This window comes from Streptopelia decaocto (assembly GCF_964273445.1).
Source record: "Streptopelia decaocto genome assembly, contig: HAP1_SCAFFOLD_2130, whole genome shotgun sequence".
Lineage (NCBI taxonomy): Eukaryota > Metazoa > Chordata > Aves > Columbiformes > Columbidae > Streptopelia > Streptopelia decaocto.
In genome coordinates this window covers 1-21,638 of record NW_028116714.1, presented here as the reverse complement: position 1 = coordinate 21,638, position 21,638 = coordinate 1, and the positions used below count along the sequence as shown (strand labels likewise).

At 58.0% G+C, this 21,638-nt stretch overlaps 3 protein-coding genes across 5 annotated transcripts; all 3 read right to left on the bottom strand.

Annotated features, from left to right (window-relative positions):
• Nucleotides 1–536: 536 nt before the first annotated feature.
• On the bottom strand, nucleotides 537–11,333 carry DPF2 (double PHD fingers 2; the record flags this gene model as incomplete). The annotated part of the gene is made up of 8 exons (XM_082076784.1): nucleotides 11,277–11,333; nucleotides 9,456–9,616; nucleotides 7,102–7,209; nucleotides 5,638–5,801; nucleotides 4,699–4,791; nucleotides 2,785–2,863; nucleotides 2,178–2,219; nucleotides 537–674 (listed from the first exon to the last, which is right to left on the bottom strand). Coding segments are annotated over exons 1-8 (817 nt in total), but the record flags the coding sequence as incomplete, so codon positions are not given.
• A 1,241-nt stretch (nucleotides 11,334–12,574) lies between these two features.
• On the bottom strand, nucleotides 12,575–15,266 carry CDC42EP2 (CDC42 effector protein 2). 3 transcript variants are annotated; one of them, XM_082076786.1, is made up of 2 exons: nucleotides 15,057–15,243; nucleotides 12,575–13,512 (listed from the first exon to the last, which is right to left on the bottom strand). In XM_082076786.1, exon 2 carries the CDS (start codon nucleotides 13,449–13,451, stop codon nucleotides 12,876–12,878), a length of 576 nt encoding a protein of 191 aa, XP_081932912.1. In that variant the 5' UTR covers nucleotides 13,452–13,512; nucleotides 15,057–15,243; the 3' UTR covers nucleotides 12,575–12,875. The 3 variants fall into 3 exon arrangements, 1 of the variants encoding a protein (XP_081932912.1); XR_014186442.1 differs by lacking the exon at nucleotides 12,575–13,512 and adding an exon at nucleotides 13,810–14,415 and having other exon boundaries at nucleotides 15,057–15,266; XR_014186443.1 differs by lacking the exon at nucleotides 12,575–13,512 and adding an exon at nucleotides 13,810–14,526 and having other exon boundaries at nucleotides 15,057–15,144.
• A 2,405-nt stretch (nucleotides 15,267–17,671) lies between these two features.
• Nucleotides 17,672–20,815, bottom strand: POLA2 (DNA polymerase alpha 2, accessory subunit; the record flags this gene model as incomplete). Its single annotated transcript, XM_082076785.1, has 4 exons — nucleotides 17,672–17,957; nucleotides 19,233–19,359; nucleotides 19,481–19,540; nucleotides 20,709–20,815. Coding segments are annotated over 4 exons (429 nt in total), but the record flags the coding sequence as incomplete, so codon positions are not given.
• Nucleotides 20,816–21,638: the final 823 nt, after the last annotated feature.

The following is a 21,638-nucleotide window of genomic DNA, read 5'->3' as shown; positions in this document are numbered from 1 at the left end:
GGGGGAAACGGGGGGGAAACGGGGGTGAAACGGGGGGAAACGGGGGGGAAACGGGGGGGAAACGGGGGGGAAACGGGGGGGAAACGGGGAGGAAACGGGGAAGAAACGGGGAAGAAACGGGGAAGACAATGGGGAGGAAAACGGGGGAGAAACGGGGGGGAACTGGGGGGGAAACTGGGGGGGAAACGTGGGGGGAAACGGGGGGGAAACGGGGGGGAAACGGGGGGGAAATGGAGAGGAAACGGGGGGGGAAACGGGGGGGAAACGGGAGAAACGGGGGGGAAACGGGGAAAATGGGGGGGAAATGGAGAGGAAAATGCGGGAGAAACAGGGGAGAAACGGGGGGGAAACGGGGGGGAAACGGGGCGGAAACGGGGCGGAAACGGGGTGGAAACGGGGCGGAAACACCCCACGGTGCCAACCCCGCCACCGCGGCGGCTCCTGCGGCCACCACCGCGCTGCAAGAACCCCCTCTGGGGTGTTTTGGGGTGTTGTGAGCTCCGGGGGTGCCGGGGCGCAGGAGGGGGGTGGCTCACACTTGTGCTCGTCGGAGCGCTGGGACACGGGGGTGGGCGGCTGCGAGTCGTCCTTGTCGTCGCCCTCCTCCTCGGCCAAGTGCGAGTGCGCGTAGTGGTAGCTCAGCCCCGGCCGGTTCTTGTAGCGCTTGCCGCAAACTGCGCCAAAAACAGCGGAAAACGGCCGTTTTCACCCCGGAAAGCAGCCGTTCCCGCAGCCCCGCGGCTCCGGAAACCGCCCCCGATTCCGGGCGCTTTCGGGTCGTTCCGGTCGTTCGCCAACGGGGGTGGTTTTGGGGGTAAAACGCGCGGGTTCGGTGAAAGGGCGGCCGGCGGCGCGTTGAAGCGCGCGGGGAAAACGGCGGGAAAGGGGGTTTCCCGCCCAAAAATCAGCTCCTGAGGCAGCCGGGGAAATAGGGAAAATGGCTTTTTTGGGGGATTTTTGGGCCTGATCAAAAATCAGCAATTTCCCTGGTTTTCACCCGTTTTTAGACAATTGGGGTTTGTTTGACCTTCCCTGGTTGAGAACGGATCAAATTCCGCCTGTTTTTGGGCAGGAGACCCCAAAATCCCCTGTTTTCCCCCCACTCCAGGTCAGCACGAAGGCGGCGCCGGCCCCAGGGCCACCTTGGGGTAAAACCCCCCAAAAATGAGCAAAAACGGGGTTTCCAGAGCGCGGCGGGTGCGTTGAAACGTCGTTCACCCCGCGCCTCCCGCAAAAATCAGGGAAAACGGGTGATTTGGGGAGAGTTTGGGGAACATTTTGCCCATTTCCGGGCTAAAAACTAGAAGGGAAACAGCCCAACGAGGCCAAAAGGGGGATGGAGGCCCCAAAAAGAGCCCGACGCGAGCAGCCGGGGGCGCGTTTGGGGTAAAAAGCCCCGAATTCCGCCCGGACTGAGGGATTTGCGGCAAATTTGGCAGCGCTGGGGGCAACGAGCGCAAAAGCGGCAATTACAAGGTTATTACAGCGCATTCCGGCGCCGGAGCCGGGCGGGCGTCACGGGGTCGGCCACGCGCTGCGCTCCCCCCCCGCCGAGCCGCCAAATTGACCTTTTTGCCCCCAAAACAGCAGCGGGAGGCGGCAAAACACGGGGCGGGTTCCGCTCCGGCGACCGCGGGGGCGTTTCCAACGGGTTTATTCACCCGAATCCCCCCGCTCGGCCCATTCCGGGGCGGCTTGGACGCCAAAAGGCTCGGGCATAAAAAGGCAGGGGGGTTTGGCACAACAAAGCGGAGGTTTTGATCCCAAACGGCTCTTTTTTACCTCAAAAAGTCAGGGTTTTCCCTCCCGGGGTGGTTTTAGCCAAACAAGGTGTTGTTTTTGTACCGAACGGTGGTTTTTCCGCACACAACGCCCGGATTGCGCCCCGGCGCGGTTGGGGTGGCCGAGGCGCGGTGTTGGCGCGGTGTTGGCGCGGTGTTGGCGCGTTCCGCGGCGCGGCGGGGGGTTAATCCGTGTTGTGTGCGTTCGGGAGGGGCTGGGGGAGAAGGGCTGTTTGTGCGGCTCCGCGGGGGTCGCGCCGCGTGGCGGGGGGTGGGTGGACGGGCGTGTGTTGGTCGTGCCGGCCGCGGTCGGTCCCCCCTCCCGCCACCGCGGGGCCGAGCTGGGCTGGAGAAGGAAAAGGCGGAAAGGGAGCAGAGAGCAGACAGAGCGGATACCTCGGTCGGGAGGTTTCAGGGAATGCTTTTGTTTGTAAGTGTCTGAAACACAGAAAGAGAGTCGTGAGAAACGCACACAGAGCAACCAGAGCAACCAGAGGGAGCGCGGGCGGCACAGGCGGCGACAGAAGGACAGAGACAGGACCCCTCCAAGCCTCCGCGGCCCCTTTTGCCCCCAAAAGTGGCGCTTTTGGGAACAAAGGGAGGAGGAAGAGGGAGGGGAGGAGGAAGAATCAGCTCAAGGAAAGGACAAGACAATATTTCCTCCCACAAAGGGGATTTTTAGCCAGTGGGGCCTGGAAACCAGTTTGGCGGACGCCGGGGAAACGGGGAGAGGCCGCTTTTTAACTTTTTGGGGTTTTTCTGGCAAACCGGGAGAGGTTTACCCTCGTTTTTATGCGACGCGGGGGGCGCTCGACCCTCAATTTGGGGTCGAAACGCCCGTGGAAAACACCCAAACGCCTTCGGGTCGGTCGCAAAACAGCCTCCCCCGGGTGCGGAACTCATCGTTTTGGGGGTTACGGCCCAAATGCCAGCGGGTGAAGCGGCGGGTGCACGAGCGGCCGCGGGCCGGCCCTCGGGAGGCAGGCGAGGCTGCGCCACTCACTGTCGCACGCGTAGGGCTTGTCCCGGTCCTCCAGGATGGCGGCGTCCAGCTTCTTGCGAGCGCCCCCGACGCCTTTGCCCTGAGAAATCAAGGGGGAAAAGCCAAGTTGAGGGGGAAACGGGGAGAACGGTGACGGGGAGGGAGCGGCGATCCCGCAGCGCCACCCCGTGGGGAGCGGCGGAGCTGGAGGCGCAGGAGTCGCACGGAGTCAATCAGTGTCGGGGTTGAAGGGGCCTCCAAGCTCATCCAGTGCAACCCCCCCGGGGCAGGAACACCCGCATGAGGTGACACAGGAACAGGCGGTTGGAATGTCTGCAGAGGAGACTCCACACCCCCCTGGGCCAGGCTCTGCCACCCTCACCCCCAACAAGTTGCTTCTCCTATTTAAGTGCAACCTCTTTGTGTTCCAATTTGAACCCGTTATCTATATGTATATACATGTTCCTCAGGTATATCCTGATAGTATCTGAGCTAAACCCTTATTTCAAGAGCAGAATAGAGGGGCAGGAGAACCTCTCTGACCTACTGACCACCCCCTTCTAACCCACCCCGGGTCCCATTGGCTTCCTGGCCACCCGGGCCAGTGCTGGCTCAGCCCACAGCACCCAGCTGGTCTCCCATCCAAGCCCTGAGCGGGCCCGACCCTGCTTAGCTTCCCACATCAGACGAGATGGGGCATTCTTAGGCTATATATATTACATTATCTACATATATATATATGTTCCTCAGGTATATCCTGATAGTATCTGAGCTAAACCCTTATTTCAAGGGCAGAATAGAGGGGCAGAGGAACTTCTCTGACATCCTGACCGCCCCTTTCTAACCCCCCCCCCGGGGTCCCATTGGCTTCCTGGCCACAAGGGCCCAGTGCTGGCTCAGCCCACAGCACCCAGCTGGTCTCCCATCCAAGCCCTGAGCGGGCCCGACCCTGCTTAGCTTCCCAGATCAGACGAAATGGGGCGTTCTCAGGCTATATATATTACATTATGTATACATATATATGTTCCTCAGGTATATCCTGATAGTATCTGAGCTAAACCCTTATTTCAAGGGCAGAATAGAGGGGCAGGAGAACTCCTCTGACATCCTGACCACCCCTTTCTAACCCCCCCCGGGTCCCATTGGCTTCCTGGCCACCAGGGCCAGTGCTGGCTCAGCCCACAGCACCCAGCTGGTCTCCCATCCAAGCACTGAGCGGGCCCGACCCTGCTTAGCTTCCCAGATCAGACGAGATGGGGCATTCTTAGGCTATATATATTACATTATCTACATATATATATATGTTCCTCAGGTATATCCTGATAGTATCTGAGCTAAACCCTTATTTCAAGGGCAGAATAGAGGGGCAGGAGAACCTCTCCGACCTACTGACCACCCCCTTCTAACCCACCCCAGGTCCCATTGGCTTCCTGGCCACAAGGGCCAGTGCTGGCTCAGCCCACAGCACCCAGCTGGTCTCCCATCCAAGCCCTGAGCGGGCCCGACCCTGCTTAGCTTCCCACATCAGATGAGATGGGGCATTCTTAGGCTATATATATTACATTATCTATATATATATATATGTTCCTGATAGTATCTGAGCTAAACCCTTATTTCAAGGGCAGAATAGAGGGGCAGGAGAACCTCTGTGACCTACTGACCACCCCCTTCTAACCCCCCCCGGGTCCCATTGGCTTCCGGGCCACCAGGGCCAGTGCTGGCTCAGCCCACAGCACCCAGCTGGTCTCCCATCCAAGCACTGAGCGGGCCCGACCCTGCTTAGCTTCCCAGATCAGACGAGATGGGGCGTTCTCAGGCTATATATATTACATTATGTATACATATATATGTTCCTCAGGTATATCCTGATAGTATCTGAGCTAAACCCTTAATTCAAGGGCAGAATAGAGGGGCAGGAGAACCGGCAGGACCCACCTTGGCCTTGCCCTTCCCGCGCCGCTTCGGCGTGTCCTCCTCGTAGTCCTCGTCGTCCAGGTCGTCCAGAAAGTCCTCGGGCTCCAGGATGCGCTGGGGAGGCAACCGAAGGTTGAGCTCGGGCGCGATAACTCATTTGATCCCGAATTGCGGTTCCAATAACTCATTTGATCCCGAATTATGGTTCCGATAACTCATTTTATCCCGAATTCTGGTTCCGATAACTCATTTGATCCCGAATTGCGGTTCCAGTAACTCATTTGATCCCAAATTCTGCTTCCCATAACTCACTTGATCCCGAATTCTGGTTCCATTAACTCATTTTAACCCAAGTTCTGGCTCCAATAACTCATTTTATCCTGAACTCTGGTTCCTATGCATCATTTTATCCCGAATTCTGGTTCCAATAACTCATTTGATCCCGAATTCTGGTTCCAATAACTCATTTTATCCGGAATTCTGGTTCCCATAACTCATTTTATCCCAAGTTCTGGCTCCAATAACTCATTTTATCCTGAATTCTGGTTCCTATGCATCATTTTATCCCGAATTCTGGTTCCCATAACTCATTTTATCCTGAGTTCTGGCTACAATAACTCATTTTATCCTGAATTCTGGTTCCTATGCATCATTTTATCCTGAATTCTGGTTCCAATAACGCATTTTATCCCGAATTCCAGTTCCAATAACTCACTTTGTCCTGAATTCCGGTTCCGACAACTCATTTTATCCTGAATTCCGGTTCCACTAACCCCTTTATTCCCTGAATTTGGGGCCAGAATCCCCCTTTTGACTCAGGAGCGGAGCCTCTAAATGGATCACGAGGCGGCAAAACCCCCCGGGGACGGGGCGGGGGGGGCGAAACGAGCCCGTTTTCCCGCGTTTTAGGGATCTGGGGGACCCGTTTTTGGGGTGAAACGGGGGATACGGCGTGGGTACCTTCCTGGCGCGGCTGTTGGCCCCGGGGAACTCGGCTGCATCGTCGTCACCGCGCGGATCCGGCAGCGCCCGCTTGTCCAGAGCGTCGGTGCGCAGGAGCAGCGCCTCCAGGCTGCTGCCGTCCGCCGGCAGCGCGCCCTCCTTCTTCACCCCCGACTCCGATTCTGACGGGAAAACATGGAAAATACCATCAATACATTAAAATATAAGCGTCCTTCTTCACCCCCGAACCTGCTTCTGACAGGAAAACAGCAATTAAAACAAAACAATTAGGAATAAATGCGGCCGTGTGCAGCAGCGGCGCCTCCAGGCTGCTGCCATCTGCAGGCAGCGCGCCCTCCTTCTTCACCCCCGAGTCTGATTCTGACAGGAAAACATCAAAAATATCATAAATACATTAAAATATACCCGTCCTTCTTCACCCCCGAATCTAATTTTGACAGAAAAACAGCAATTAAAATAAAAAAATTAAGAATAAAGGCGTTTATGTGCAGCAGCGGCGCCTCCAGACTGCTGCCGTCCGCAGGCAACGCGACCTCCTCCTTCACCCCCGAGTCCGATTCTGACAGGAAAACATGGAAAAAATTAAATAGAAATTAAAATAAACCTGTCCTTCTTCACACCCCAATCTGATTTTGATAGAAAAACAGCAATTAAAACAAAAAAATTAAGAATAAACTTGTTAATGTGCAGCGGCAGCGCCTCCAGACTGCTGCCGTCCGCAGGCAGCGCACCCTCCTTCTTCACTCCCGAGCCCGATTCTGACAGGAAAACATCAAAAATATCATAAATACATTAAAATAAACGCATTCTTCTTCACACACGAACCTGATTTTGATAGAAAAACAGCAATTAAAACAAAAAAATTAAGAATAAACTTGTTAATGTGGAGCGCTAGCGCCTCCAGACTGCTGCCATCGGCAGGCAGCGCACCCTCCTCCTTCACCCCCAAATCTGCTTCTGACAGGAAAACATGGAAAATACCATAAATACATTAAAATAACTGCATTCTTCTTCACACCCGAACTTGATTTTGATAGAAAAACAGCAATTAAAACAAATAAATTAGAAATAAAGGCGATCGTGTGCAGGAGCGGCGCCTCCAGACTGCTGCCATCTGCAGGCAGCGCGCCCTCCTCCTTCACCCCCGACTCTGCTTCTGACAGGAAAACGTGGAAAAAATTAAATAGAAATTAAAATAAACCCATCCTTCTTCACACCCAAATCTGATTTTGATAGAAAAACAGCAATTAAAACAAAAAAACTAAGAATAAATGCGTTCATGTCGAGCGGCAACGCCACCAAACTGCTGCCGTCCGCTGCAGCGCACCCTCCGCTTTCACTCCCGCCTCTGACAGGAAAACATGGGAAATACCATAAATACATTAAAATAAAGCCATTCTTCTTCACCCCCGGACCTGCTCCTGACACCGAGCAGCCATTAAAAGCGCGGGGCAGCCGTACCGGGTTTGATGGCGGGGAAGGCGAGCCGCGGGTCCTCGGGCGGGTGAGCGCGGCGCCGCTTCCTCCAGCGCCGCGCGGGGTACGAGTAGAGCTGCCCGGCCGCCAAACCTGCCAAAAAACACTCGGTTACCACAAAACAGCCCCAACGGCACCCGGGACGCGGTGCTGGGTGGGTAAAATAACCTGAAATCACTGCAAAACGCCCCAAACGGCACCCGGGACGCGGTGCTGGGTGGGTAAAATAACCCGAAGTCACCGCAAAACGCCCCAAACGGCACCCGGGACGCGGTGCTGGGTGCGTAAAATAACCCAAAACCACCATAAACCAGCCCAACCGCACCCATAGCCCCCCAAGGCTCACTATCTGGCAGCCCCATAGCCCCCCATAGCTCACTATGTGGCAGCCCCATAGCCCCCAAGGCTCACTATTTGGCAGCCCCATTGCCCCCTATAGCTCACTATCTGGCAGCCCCATTGCCCCCCAAGGCTCACTATTTGGCAGCCCCATTGCCCCCTATAGCTCACTATCTGGCAGCCCCATTGCCCCCCAAGGCTCACTATTTGGCAGCCCCATAGCCCCCAAAGGCTCACTATTTGGCAGCCCCATTGCCCCCCAAGGCTCACTATTTGGCAGCCCCATTGCCCCCCAAGGCTCACTATTTGGCAGCCCCATTGCCCCCTATAGCTCACTATCTGGCAGCCCCATAGCCCCCCAAGGCTCACTATTTGGCAGCCCCATAGCCCCCTATAGCTCACTATCTGGCAGCCCCATAGCCCCCCAAGGCTCACTATTTGGCAGCCCCATTGCCCCCTATAGCTCACTATTTGGCAGCCCCATAGCCCCCCAAGGCTCACTATTTGGCAGCCCCATTGCCCCCTATAGCTCACTATCTGGCAGCCCCATAGCACCCCAAGGCTCACTATTTGGCAGCCCCATTGCCCCCTATAGCTCACTATCTGGCAGCCCCATAGCCCCCCAAGGCTCACTATTTGGCAGCCCCATTGCCCCCCAAGGCTCACTATTTGGCAGCCCCATTGCCCCCCATAGCTCACTATCTGGCAGCCCCATCGCCCCCCAAGGCTCACTATCTGGCAGCCCCATGGTTTTGGGGGTTCAGGGGGTGTTTTTGGGGGTTCAGGGTGTGGTTTTGGGGTTCGGGGGCTGTTTCTGGGGGTTCAGGGGGTGTTTTTGGGGGTTCAGGGGGGTGTTTTGGGGGTTCGGGGGGTGGTTTTTGGGGGTTCGGGGGTCTCATCCGGCCCGTGGTGCCGTCTCTCCATCCAGATGTAGCAGTTGCTCTGGGTGGGTGCAGGGGGGTGCAGGGGGGCTGTGGGTGGGTTGGGGGTTCGGGGGGTGTTTTTGGGGGTTCGGGGGGTGTTTTTGGGGTTCGGGGGGTGTTTTTGGGGTTCAGGGTCTCACCGGGGCCGCGGTGCCGCCTCTCCATCCAGATGTAGCAGTTGCTCTGGGTGGGTGCAGGGGGGCTGTGGGTGGGTTGGGGGTTCGGGGGGTGTTTTTGGGTGTCCGGGGGGTGGTTTTGGGGTTCGGGGGGTGTTTTTGGGGGTTCAGGGGGTGTTTTGGGGTCTCATCCGGCCCGCGGTGCTGCCTCTCCATCCAGATGTAGCAGTTGCTCTGGGTGGGTGCAGGTGGGTGCAGGGGGGCTGTGGGTGCATTGGGGGTCCGGGGGGTGTTTTTGGGGGTTCGGGGGGTGTTTTTGGGGTTCGGGGGGTGTTTTTGGGGTTCAGGGTCTCACCGGGGCCGCGGTGCCGCCTCTCCATCCAGATGTAGCAGTTGCTCTGGGTGGGTGCAGGGGGGCTGTGGGTGGGTTGGGGGTTCGGGGGGTGTTTTTGGGGGTTCGGGGGGTGTTTTTGGGGTTCAGGGTCTCACCGGGGCCGCGGTGCCGCCTCTCCATCCAGATGTAGCAGTTGCTCTGGGTGGGTGCAGGGGGGCTGTGGGTGCACTGGGGGTCCGGGGGGTGTTTTTGGGGGTCCGGGGGGTGTTTTTGGGGGGTTCAGGGGGTGGCTTTGGGGGTCCGGGGGGTGTTTTGGGGTCTCACCGGGGCCGCGGTGCCGCCTCTCCATCCAGATGTAGCAGTTGCTCTGGGTGGGTGCAGGGGGGCTGTGGGTGCACTGCGGGTCCGGGGGGTGTTTTTGGGGGTCCGGGGGGTGGTTTTGGGGGGTTCAGGGGGTGTTTTTTGGGGTTCAGGGGGTGTTTCGGGGTCTCACCGGGGCCGCGGTGCTGCCTCTCCATCCAGATGTAGCAGTTGCTCTGGGTGGGTGCAGGGGGGCTGTGGGTGGGTTGGGGGTTCGGGGGGTGTTTTTGGGGGTTCGGGGGGTGTTTTTGGGGTTCAGGGTCTCACCGGGGCCGCGGTGCCGCCTCTCCATCCAGATGTAGCAGTTGCTCTGCGCCACGCCGGTCTGCGAGTCCAGGAAGGGCAGGCGCACGCTGCGCTCGGCGCAGAGCCGCGCGTTGTAGCTGTGGCACTGCTCCATGGCGTCGCGGTAGTACTGCTCGCCCAGCCTGCGCCAACAATCAGCCTATGGATCCCATAGGAGCCCACCCAGCACCCTACGGATCCCATAGGGGCCCGCCCAGCACCCTACGGATCCCATAGGGGCCCGCCCAGCACCCTACGGATCCCATAGGGGCCCGCCCAGCACCCTACGGATCCCATAGGGGCCCGCCCAGCACCCTATGGATCCCATAGGAGCCCACCCAGCACCCTATGGATCCCATAGGGGCCCGCCCAGCACCCTATGGATCCCATAGGGGCCCGCCCAGCACCCTACGGATCCCATAGGGGCCCGCCCAGCACCCTATGGATCCCATAGGAGCCCGCCCAGCACCCTATGGATCCCATAGGAGCCCGCCCAGCACCCTATGGATCCCATAGGGGTCCGCCCAGCACCCTACGGATCCCATAGGGGCCCGCCCAGCACCCTATGGATCCCATAGGGGCCCGCCCAGCACCCTATGGATCCCATAGGAGCCCACCCAGAACCCTATGGATCCCATAGGGGCCCGCCCAGCACCCTATGGATCCCATAGGGGCCCGCACAGCACCCTATGGATCCCATAGGAGCCCGCCCAGAACCCTATGGATCCCATAGGGGCCCGCCCAGCACCCTACGGATCCCATAGGAGCCCGCCCAGAACCCTATGGATCCCATAGGGGCCCGCCCAGCACCCTACGGATCCCATAGGGGCCCACCCGCGAACGCGCCATGGGAAATTCCCGCCCCCCCCCCCCCCCGAAGAGCCCTATGGGGTACACGCGCCCCTTGGGATCTATAGCGATAAACTCCCCGCTTTGGGATCTATAGGACCCTGTCTGTAGGGATGTATAGATCCTCCCCCTTTGGGATCTGTAGGACCCACTCAGAGGGGTCTATAGGGCTGTATAGTTCCCCCCTCTTTGGGGTCTATAGGACCCTCTCAGAGCGGTCTATAGGGCTGTATAGTTCCCCCCGCTTTGGAATCTATAGGACCCTCTCGGGGGGGCTATAGGGATGTATAGATACCCCCTCTTTGGGGTCTATAGGACCCTCTCAGAGGGGTCTATAGGGATGTATAGATCCCCCCTCTTTGGGATCTATAGGACCCTCTCAGAGGGGTCTGTAGGGATGTATAGATCCCCCCTCTTTGGGATCTATAGGACCCTCTCAGAGGGGTCTATAGGGATGTATAGATCCCCCCTCTTTGGGATCTATAGGACACTCTCAGAGGGGTCTATAGGGATGTATAGATCCCCCCTCTTTGGGATCTATAGGACCCTCTCAGAGGGGTCTATAGGGATGTATAGATCCCCCCTCTTTGGGATCTATAGGACCCTCTCAGAGGGGTCTATAGGGATGTATAGATCCCCCCTCTTTGGGATCTATAGGACACTCTCAGAGGGCGACACAGGGGGAACCCCCACCCTCTGGCCTCTATAGCCCCCCTCTCAGGGGACCCACCCTATATCCTCTATAAGCGCCATACGGGGGGGTTTCCGCTCACACAACTCCTCCCCCCTCCCCAAAAAAGTTCCCCCCGAACAATGAGCGCGTCCCCCCCACCCCCAACACCCCCCTCCCGCCCACTTGGTCCCGCCCGCCGGCGCCGCGCCGAGGGGGACCCCGCGCCGGGCCGCACCATTCCCCCCCCGCGGCGGGGGGGGACACACGCCAAACGCACTTACAGCTTCACCACATTCTGTACCACCGCCGCCATCTTCCCTCCGCCGCCGGGGCCCTGCGCCCCCTCAGCGCGCATGTGCGGCCGGGGAGCGGCGGGGGAAGCGGCGGCTTCGCGGCTGCGCAGGAACACAACTGACCCCCCCCGTCCCCCGTGTGAGGATGCGCAGTGGCACCTTCCCCGGGCGGGATGCGGCGCATGCGCGAAGCGCCGCGCGTGGCTCCTCCCCCCCGCCCTGCGCATGCGCGGCGCGAAAGGCGGGAAAACGCTGAGGCGGGGAGAGAGGCGCGAAAACGGCGGAGGCTGAAAAGCGCGATGGGGGAGGCGAGTGAGGGGAAAATGGGAGGAAAAGGGGCGGGGGGGGGAATGGGCGGGGAGGGGGGGGCGGGGGGCGAAGCGGAGCGCGGTTCAATGTGGGGAAATGAGGGGCGGGGGGGTTGAAAAGGGTCGTTCCCCCCCCTGTGAAGCTGAGGGGGGTGGGGGTGGAGGAGAAGGGGGAAAATCTGCAGAAACCCGTGTGGAAAATGCGCATTTTGAGCTCTTTTCCCTTTGTATCCAACGGGAATTAAGCAGCGATCCCCCCCCCCCGTCCTGTGGGAACCCGGGGGTTTAATGCTCATTTATTGCTGAGAAATAACCACAAATTAAATAAAGACATTGTTTATATTTTGCAGCTAAGAAGGTGCCTGGAAAAATGGGGGAGAAAAAAAAGGATTGGGGTGATTTCGGGTGGTTTCCATTAAATAAAGGCAAATTAAAGCGACCCTTTCATTGAACCCCGTGCACATCTTCCAATTTGGGGGAAAAAGGGGGATTTGGGCTGTTTTGGTGGAAATTGGGGAAGTTGTTACCTGGACGCTCGTTGAGGTTTTGTAATTAATGTAATTAATCACCATTTAATTCACTGATTAGGGTGAAATCCACGCAAACAAGCGCAGCCTCATCAGCGCAGCGTGAGAAACGAGCCAAACGCCCTGAAAACCACCCAAAATGAGCCATTCCGGGTTCTCCTCCCCTCCGGGTGTTTGAGGGGATCGGGAAACAGGCACCTCCCCCATCAAAATACATCGTTAGCAGGATAAATTAATGACAAATGATGCTGGGACGTGGTGCCGAGCTACGAACTCGTTAACGACTCGTTAATTAACGATGTGGGTCCAAAGCAGCGATCAGTGACTCCCACCCCGAGCTCCATCGCCAAAATTCACCCCCAAAGCCTTTTCCACGTAACCCCCAAACTCTGCATCCGGTGGCGTTCACGGAATTCAATGGTGCGTGAGGTCACCGTGGTGATACCGGGAGCTCACCGTGGTGATACCGGGGTTGGATTCGCCCCGACCAACCCTCTCCGTGTGAAAAACCAACAAAACACCCCAAATTTGGGGTTTGGCGGTTCCCCCGTCGCCGCTTTTGCTGAGTCCGGTTCCTGGCTGGACTGGATCTGGTTGGATCCAGGTTGGATCTGTCGCCACCACCAGTTGATCCCGGTAAAGGGGGGAGAAGCGCTCGGCGTCTCCGGCTCCGCGGTTCCGGATCTACTGCGGAGAAAACCGCCAAAACCGCTACTAATGGTTGTTTGTCCCGTGTTCCCCTGCAGGTGCCCTCACGTGGGGGTCTCGTGTTTGTCCATCACGCGCAGAACGTCCTCCAGGATGGACGGGCCCAGGTCCACGTGCAGCGACAGGAGGGAGCCGCTGGGCGGCGCGGTGACGCCGTTGGCCGCGCCGGAGGGCTCCGGAAACAACGGCTCCGGAAACGGCTCCGGAGACACCGCGGCACGTCCGCCGTTATCCTCCCCATCGTCCCGTCGCAGCCGCGGCGGTTTGGGCGGCGCGGGCGGCAGCGAGGGCGCGCGCGGCGCCGCCACGACGGGCAGCGACACGGCGCTCTTGAGCAGCGGCGATGGAGCCACCGCAACGGCGGGGCGGCCGCTCAGCGTGGCCGTCCTGGCGCCGCCGGCCGGCGGCTCCGGCGCCGCGCGGGCGCGCGGGAGCAGGTGGAGCTTGCCCTGCAGGAAGGAGACGTCGCCGAAGGTGTCGCCGGCGCCGCCCACGTGGATGGTGTGCCGGAAGTCGCCCAGCGGCGGGCTGATCATGTCCCGCGACAGCAGGTCGCGCAGCTTCTCCTTCTTGCCCTTCCGGCCGCCGCGCTTCAGGTAGATCGGCGCCTTGGCCGACATCGCCGCGACGCCCCCCCGAACCGAACCTGAGGGTTGGGGCTCCCTCGAGCGCCGCGGTGACCTGTGAAACCAAAGCAACAGACGCTTAGAACCAAATTCTAACAATATGGCAGCACCTTGGGCAACATCACCGCGACGCCTCCCAAACCGAACCCAAGGATTGGGGCTCCCTCGAGTGCCGCGATGCTCGTTAATCTGTACAATTAAAACAACAAACGCTTAAAACCAAGTTCTACCAGGATGGCAGCGCCTTGGCCGACATCACCGTGACGTCCCCAAACCGAACCAGAGGATTCGGGCACCCTTGAGTTCCATGATGCTCGTTAATCTGTACAATTAGAGCAACAAATGCTCAGGCACCCTTGAGTTCCACGATGCTCGTTAATCTGTACAATTAGAGCAACAAATGCTTAGAACCAAGTTCTACCAGGATGGCAGCGCCTTGGCCGACATCACCGCGACGCCCCCAAACCGAACCTGAGGGTTGGGGCTCCCGCGAGTGCCGCGATGCTCGTTAATCTGTACAATTAAACATCTAAGAGCATGGAGACACCCGACACATCAGCACAGCCCAGGAAATGGACTCCGGGCGCCGCTCCCTCCCCGAGGTTCGTTGGCGGCGACACCGGTAACGAGATAACGCGGGTAATTAAACGCAGGCGCCGGAGCTTCGTGTGCGGGGGAGCCCGAGGGGGGTCGTGGTGGGAAGGAAAGTGCTGGAAAACGGCTTTTGGAGCCAAATTGTTGGGATTCCCACCCCACGAGCAGCAAAGGCCGGGTCTGGAGGGGAAGGGACGTGGTTCTTACCGGAGTTTACCGGAGTTTCTGACCCCGACGCGTCCGCCGCCGCCAAAACAACCGTTTTAGTACCGTTTTCCCCCAAAATCGCGTCTTTTCGGTGCCGAAAACCAGCGCCGTGTGTTGGTGATGCCGGCGATGCCGGCGCCTCCGCCCCCGCCAAATCCTGACGGCGCAGAATTCAGCGTCGTTAATTAAGCCGGGTGGATTAACGAGGGCCTGAAGCGCCGGGGGGGGGTGGGGGGTGGTGACGGCGCGGCCGCGTTTGCCAAAATTCCTGCCGGTCGGGGAGGCAGAAAATGGGAGTTTGGGGTGGGGGAGGCTCTTGGGGATCATCCAAATAGTTTATATTGTAGTTTAAATTATAGTTTAAATGGTGTTTTAAGTGATAAATTGTTTTCGTGGCTCAGGAAGATCCTGAGAGGAGGAAACGGCGGCGAGTGGTGGGAACGCGGCCCCTCCCCCCCGTGCCTCAGTTTCCCCACAAACCGAAACCACCCGGAAAAACGGGGTGAAAAGCGGCTGATTGGGGCCGGTTCCGCCCCCAAAGCGCATTTTTGGTGTGAAATCGCCAGAAATCCCTCGTTTGGACTTAAAAATTGTTTTTGTAAAGAGCAGCTGGAGCGGGAGCCGCGTTTCCCCCGGAAACGGCGTTTTTGGGGTTTCTCGGGGGGGGTTTAGGCTGGAAAAGCACAAAGCGAAGGGAAAGAGGCGGAATTTCCCCCCGAACGCGGGTGGACGGACACGGACCCCCGGAAACCACCCAAATTCAGCGCCGGGCGCGTCGCGGCCCCCCCGGGCTCTCACCGGACTGAGCTCAGCCCCAAATTACGGTGTTGGGCGTCCGGTTGTGTTCCCGTTGCGTTCCCGTTGTGTTCCTGTTCCGTTCCCGTCCTGTGGTGTCGGCGCAGGCCCCGCCCCCGCCCGGGAAACCACCCAAAACCACCCAAAATCACCCAAAATCACCCAAAATCACGCTGGGACACCCCCCGCGGAACGGGAACCAAACGGCCCGTCCGGAGCCAAATGAGCCGCGGCAACCGCGTTCGGCTCATTAAGAGGTAATTAAGAGGGAACGAGGTGCCGGCTGCTGCGGTTGGAACCCCCGAAAACCCCCCAAATCCCCCCAAACCAGCCCTGAAACCCCCAACCCCCCCCAATCACCCTGAAACCCCCCAACCCCCCCAAACCCCCACCCCTCCAAATCTCCCCAACCCCCCCCAAAACCCCAAATCCCCCCAAGACCCCCCCGAAGCCCCCCCCAAAACCCCCCAAAACCTCCAAATCCCCCCAAAACCCCAACGCCCCCCCCCAAAAAAACCCCATAATCCCCCCTGAAACTCCCAAATCTCCCCCCAAAATCTCCCCCAAACCCCCAACTCCCCCAAATCACCCTGAAACCCCCAACCCCCCCCAATCACCCTGAAACCCTCAACCCCCCCGAAAACGCCCCCCAAACTCCACCCAAACCCCCCCAAAACCCCAAATCCCCCCCAAAACCCCCAAACTCTCCCCAAACCCCCACCCCTCCAAATCTCCCCAAACCCCCCCCCAAAACCCCAAAACCCCAAATCCCCCCCAGACCCCCCTGAAGCCACCCCAAAAACCCCCCAAAATTCCCCCCAAAACCCCCCAAACCACCCCAAAACCCCTAAATCTTTCCCCAAACCCCCTTGAAACCCAAAACCCCCCATAATCCCCCCGAAACCCCCAAATCCCCCCTGAAATTCCCAAATCTCCCCCCAAACCCCCCGAAACCCCCAAAACTTCCAACCCCCCCCAAAAGCCCCAAATCCCCTTGAAACCCCCAACCCCCAATTCCCCATAAAAAACTCCCTCCAAAACCCCCCCAAAAAAACCCAAATCTCCCCCAAAACCCCCTTGGAAACCCCCAAATCCCCCCCAAATTCCCCCTGGAAACCCCCAAATTCCCCCAACCCCCCCCAAAACTCCTAAATATTCCCCCAAATCCCCCCAAAAACCCCAAATCCCCCCCAATCCCCCCCCCAAAACCCCCAAATCCACCACATGGGGGCTGGACCAGGCAGGTAATTAAGCAGCAAATTAACGAAGCGCCGACAGCGGCGGCGCCCCCGCTAACACAAACCAGCCTTTTTTCCCCAAAAAAGCTGTTTTTCCCCCAAAAAAGCCCTTTTTCCCTCTTTTTTTTCCCCGCCAGAACTGGAACCGACCACAGAAGAACAAGTTTAATTAATTTTTGTTGAAATCGTTACAAATTTGAGGCGAAATCCAGTAGAAAATCCCCCCGACCCAAAGCGCCGCTTTCTCGCCCCTTGGCCCGATCGCTCATTAATTTGCGCCTCATTAAGCTCCGAGTCCCTAACGAAGCTCTGCCCCCTCGTTAGTTAATTAGCGATGAAACGAGCGACACAAAATCGAGGATCCACGGCCCAAAAGTCGCTGCTTGTCGGCCCAAAATCGCTGTTTCTCAGCCCAAAGAAACCCCTGTAGGACCCCCCGGGAGCTCCTGCTGCTTCTTAATGGATCAATTAGTGATGGATAACGAGGTCTTGGGGTGTTCTTGGCGGGACCGTGGGGCTTCATAGGGAACCATGGGGGCCGGTGTTGGGTCCGGATGGCCATGGGGGGCCATGGGGGCCATGGGGGCCGGTGTGGGGTCCGGATGGCCATGGGGGGCCATGGGGGGCCATGGGGGCCGGTGTGGGGTCCGGATGGCCATGGGGGGCCATGGGGGCCATGGGGGGCCATGGGGGGCCATGGGGGGCCATGGGGGGCCATGGGGGCCGGTGTGGGGTCCGGATGGCCATGGGGGGCCATGGGGGTCCATGGGGGCCGGTGTCCGGTCCGGATGGCCATGGGGGGCCATGGGGGCCGGTGTCAAGTCCAGATGGCCATGGGGGGCCATGGGGGGCCATGGGGGCCAGTGTTGGGTCCAGAGGGCCATGGGGGTCCATGGGGGACCATGGGGGCCGGTGTCCGGTCCAGATGGCCATGGGGAGCCATGGGGGGCCATGGAGGCCGGTGTCAAGTCCAGATGGCCATGGGGGTCCATGGGGGTCCACGGGGGTCCGTGGGGGCCGGTGTCAAGTCCAGATGGCCATGGGGGTCCATGGGGGCCGGTGTCCGGTCCAGATGGCCATGGGGAGCCATGGGGGACCATGGGGGCCGGTGTCCGGTCCGGATGGCCATGGGGGTCCATGGGGGTCTATGGGGGCCGGTGTCTGGTCCGGATGGCCATGGGGGGCCATGGGGGCCAGTGTGGGGTCCGGATGGCCATGGGGAGCCATGGGGGTCCATGGGGGCCGGTGTCCGGTCCAGATGGCCATGGGGGTCCATGGGGGTCCGTGGGGGCCGGTGTCAAGTCCAGATGGCCATGGGGGTCCATGGGGGTCCATGGAGGCCGGTGTCAAGTCCAGATGGCCATGGGGGTCCATGGGGGGCCATGGGGGCCGGTGTCCGGTCCAGATGGCCATGGGGGTCCACGGGGGTCCGTGGGGGCCGGTGTCAAGTCCAGATGGCCATGGGGGTCCATGGGGGCCGGTGTCCGGTCCAGATGGCCATGGGGAGCCATGGGGGGCCATGGGGGCGGTGTCAGATGCGCACGACCTGGGCGGCCACGCGGGGGGTCCCGTCGGCCCCGCGGCGCAGGGACAGGCGGCCGAAGGTGCCCCCGGCGCGGCCCTTGGCCAGGCGGCCGGGGTTGAGGCACACGCAGCCCAGCACGTCCTGCGGGGGGAGCGAACGGGGGTCACCGCGGTCACCCCAAAATGGCGCCAGAGTCGCCTCGGGGCGCAAAATGGCGCCAAAAATCACCTCAGGGGCAAAATGGCGCCAAATTCGCCTCAAGGCTCAAAATGGCGCCAAAATCGCCTCAGGGCTCAAAATGGCGCCAAAAATCACCTCAGGGGCAAAGTGGCGCCAAAATCGCCTCAGGGCTCAAAATGGCGCCAAAATCACCTCAGGGGCAAAATGGCGCCAAAAATCACCTCAGGGGCAAAATGGCGCCAGAATTGCCTCAGGGTGCAAAATGGCGCCAAAATCACCTCAGAGCTCAAAATGGCCCCAAAATCACCTCAAGTCGCAAAATGGCCCCAAAATCACCTCAGGGCTCAAAATGGCGCCAAAATCACCTCAGGGCTCAAAATGGCGCCAAAATCGCCTCAGGGCTCAAAATGGCGCCAAAATCGCCTCAGGGCTCAAAATGGCGTCAGAATTGCCTCAGGGTGCAAAATGGCGCCAAAATCGCCTCAGAGCTCAAAATGGCCCCAAAATCACCTCAAGTCGCAAAATGGCCCCAAAATCACCTCAGGGCTCAAAATGGCGCCAAAATCACCTCAGGGCTCAAAATGGCGCCAAAATCGCCTCAGGGCTCAAAATGGCGCCAAAATCGCCTCAGGGCTCAAAATGGCGCCAAAATCACCTCAGGGCTCAAAATGGCACCAAAATCACCTCAGGGCTCAAAATGGCGTCAAAATCGCCTCAGGGCTCAAAATGGCGCCAAAATCACCTCAGGGCTCAAAATGGCACCAAAATCACCTCAGGGCTCAAAATGGCGCCAAAATCGCCTCAGGGCTCAAAATGGCGCCAAAATCGCCTCAGGGCTCAAAATGGCGCCAAAATCACCTCAGGGCTCAAAATGGCACCAAAATCACCTCAGGGCTCAAAATGGCGTCAAAATCGCCTCAGGGCTCAAAATGGCGCCAAAATCACCTCAGGGCTCAAAATGGCGTCAAAATCGCCTCAGGGCTCAAAATGGCGCCAAGAATCACCTCAGGGCTCAAAATGGCGCCAAAAATCACCTCATGGCTCAAAATGGCACCAAAATCACCTCAAGTCTCAAAATGGCGCCAAAACTCACCTCAGGGGCAAAAAGCCCAGTTTTTTGCCCAAATTTGTGCGAAACGGGGTGTTTTGAGGTTTTGGGGGGTGTTTTGGGGTGTTTTTTGGGTGTTTTGGGTGTTTTTTGGGGTGTTTCGGGGTGTTTTGGGGTGTAGCGCCCACCTTGACGAAGTAGCGCAGGTCCGAGGGGGTGACGAGGACGTGGGGGGTGACGGGGAGCGACCCAAAGCTGTAGAGCCCCTCGTAGTCCACGTTCAGCTCCTCCGAGGGGGGGTACAGCGGGTAGTAACTGCCCAAAACAGCCAAAAAAGGGGGTTTGGGGTTAAAAAAGGGCTTGAAAGGGGAAAGGTGGTGAGTGGGGTGCGGGATTTGGGTCAAAAAAGGGCGTTTTGGGGGGTTTGCGGCATCACCTGCGCTGAGTCAGGATGTGCCTGAGGATCCGCGTGAAGCGGTCGGAGCCGCCGGCCGACCTGGGAGAAAACGGGGAAAAAAGGGAGAAAATGGGTAAAAAAGGGAGAAAATGGTTAAAAAGGGGAGAAAATGGGGTAAAAAAGGGGAGAAAATGGGTAAAAAAGGGAGAAAATGGGTAAAAAGGGGAGAAAATGGTTAAAAAAGGGGAGAAATGGGTAAAAAAGGGGAGAAAAATGGTTAAAAAAGGGGAGAAAATGGGTAAAAAGGGGGAGAAAATGGGTAAAAAAGGGGAGAAAATGGGTAAAAAAGGGGAGAAAATGGGTAAAAAGGGGGAGAAAATGGGTAAAAAAGGGGAGAAAATGGGTAAAAAAGGGGAGAAAATGGGTAAAAAAGGGAGAAAATGGGTAAAAAAGGGGAGAGAAATGGGTAAAAAAGGGGAGAAAATGGGTAAAAAGGGGGAGAAATGGTTAAAAAAGGGGAGAAAATGGGTAAAAAGGGGAGAAAATGGGTAAAAAAGGGGAGAAATGGGTAAAAAGGGGAGAAAATGGTTACAAAGCACTGCAGGTTGTGCTGATTAATTAGGCTAATTAACGATGTGACAAGGGAGGGGCAGCTCTGTTAGATGGGATGGGAGGGAAACAGGAGCCGCCCCGGGTGAGGGTTTTGGGGTGAAACGGGGGGATTTGGGGACCCACCTGGTTTGGGGGGGAAACGGGGGGATTTGGGGTGAATTTGGGGTGATTTTGGGGTGAATTTGGGGTATTTTGGGTACCTGTTGGTCTCCTGAGCTCCCAGGTGCAGCAGCAGCTTTGGGGTGAGTTTTGGGGGTGATTTTGGGGTGAATTCGGGGTATTTTGGGTACCTATTGGTCTCCTCAGCTCCCAGGTGCAGCAGCAGCTTTGGGGTGAGTTTTGGGGGTGATTTTGGGGTGAATTTGGGGTATTTTGGGTACCTGTTGGTCTCCTCAGCTCCCAGGTGCAGCAGCAGGTTTGGGGTGGTTTTGGGGGTGATTTTGGGGTGAATTTGGGGTATTTTGGGTACCTGTTGGTCTCCTCAGCTCCCAGGTGCAGCAGCAGGTTTGGGGTGAGTTTTGGGGTGATTTTGGGGTGAATTTGGGGTATTTTGGGTACCTGTTGGTCTCCTCGGCTCCCAGGTGCAGCAGCAGCTTTGGGGTGATCTCGGGGTGGTTTTGGGGGTGATTTTGGGTGATTTTGGGTGATTTCTCACCGGTTTGTCTCCTCGGCTCCCAGGTGCAGCAGCAGGTCGGTGGAGGTGACACCCAGGACGGTGCCACCGAGATCCAGGGTACAGGGGTTGGGGACCAGGAGCACACGCTGTGGCACCACAATCACACCCCAAAATCACCCCAAACCACCCAAAAACACCCCAAAAACACCCCAAAAACACCCCAAAAACACCCCAAAACACCCCAAACCACCCCAAAACACACCCAAAACACACCCAAAAAACACCCAAAACACACCCCAAAAAACACCCAAAACACCCCAAAAACCACCCCAAAACACACCCCAAAAACACCCCAAAACCACCCCAAAAACGCCCCAAAACAGCCCCAAAACCGCCCCAAAACACACCCAAAACACACCCCAAAACACCCCAAAACACACCCCCAAAAACACCCCAAAAAACACCCAAAAAACACCCAAAAAACACCCCAAACACACCCCAAAAAACACCCCAAAAACACCCCAAAAAACACCCCAAAAACACCCCAAAAAACACCCCAAAGCACCCCAAAAACACCCAAAACACCCCAAAACACCCCAAAAAACACCCCAAAACACACCAAAAACACCCAAACCACCAAAAAAACACCCCAAAACACCCCAAAAAACACCCAAAACACCCCAAAAAACACCCCAAAACACCCCAAAAACACCCAAAAAACACCCCAAAAAACACCCCAGAACACCCAAAACACCCAAAAAACACCCCAAAAACACCCAGAACACCCAAAACACCCAAAAAACACCCCAAAAAACACCCCAAAACACCCCAAAACACCCCAAAACCACCCAAAAAACACCCCAAAAAACACCCAGAACACCCAAAACACCCAAAAAACACCCCAAAAAACACCCCAAAACACCCCAAAACCACCCAAAAAACACCCCAAAACCACCCAAAAAACACCCA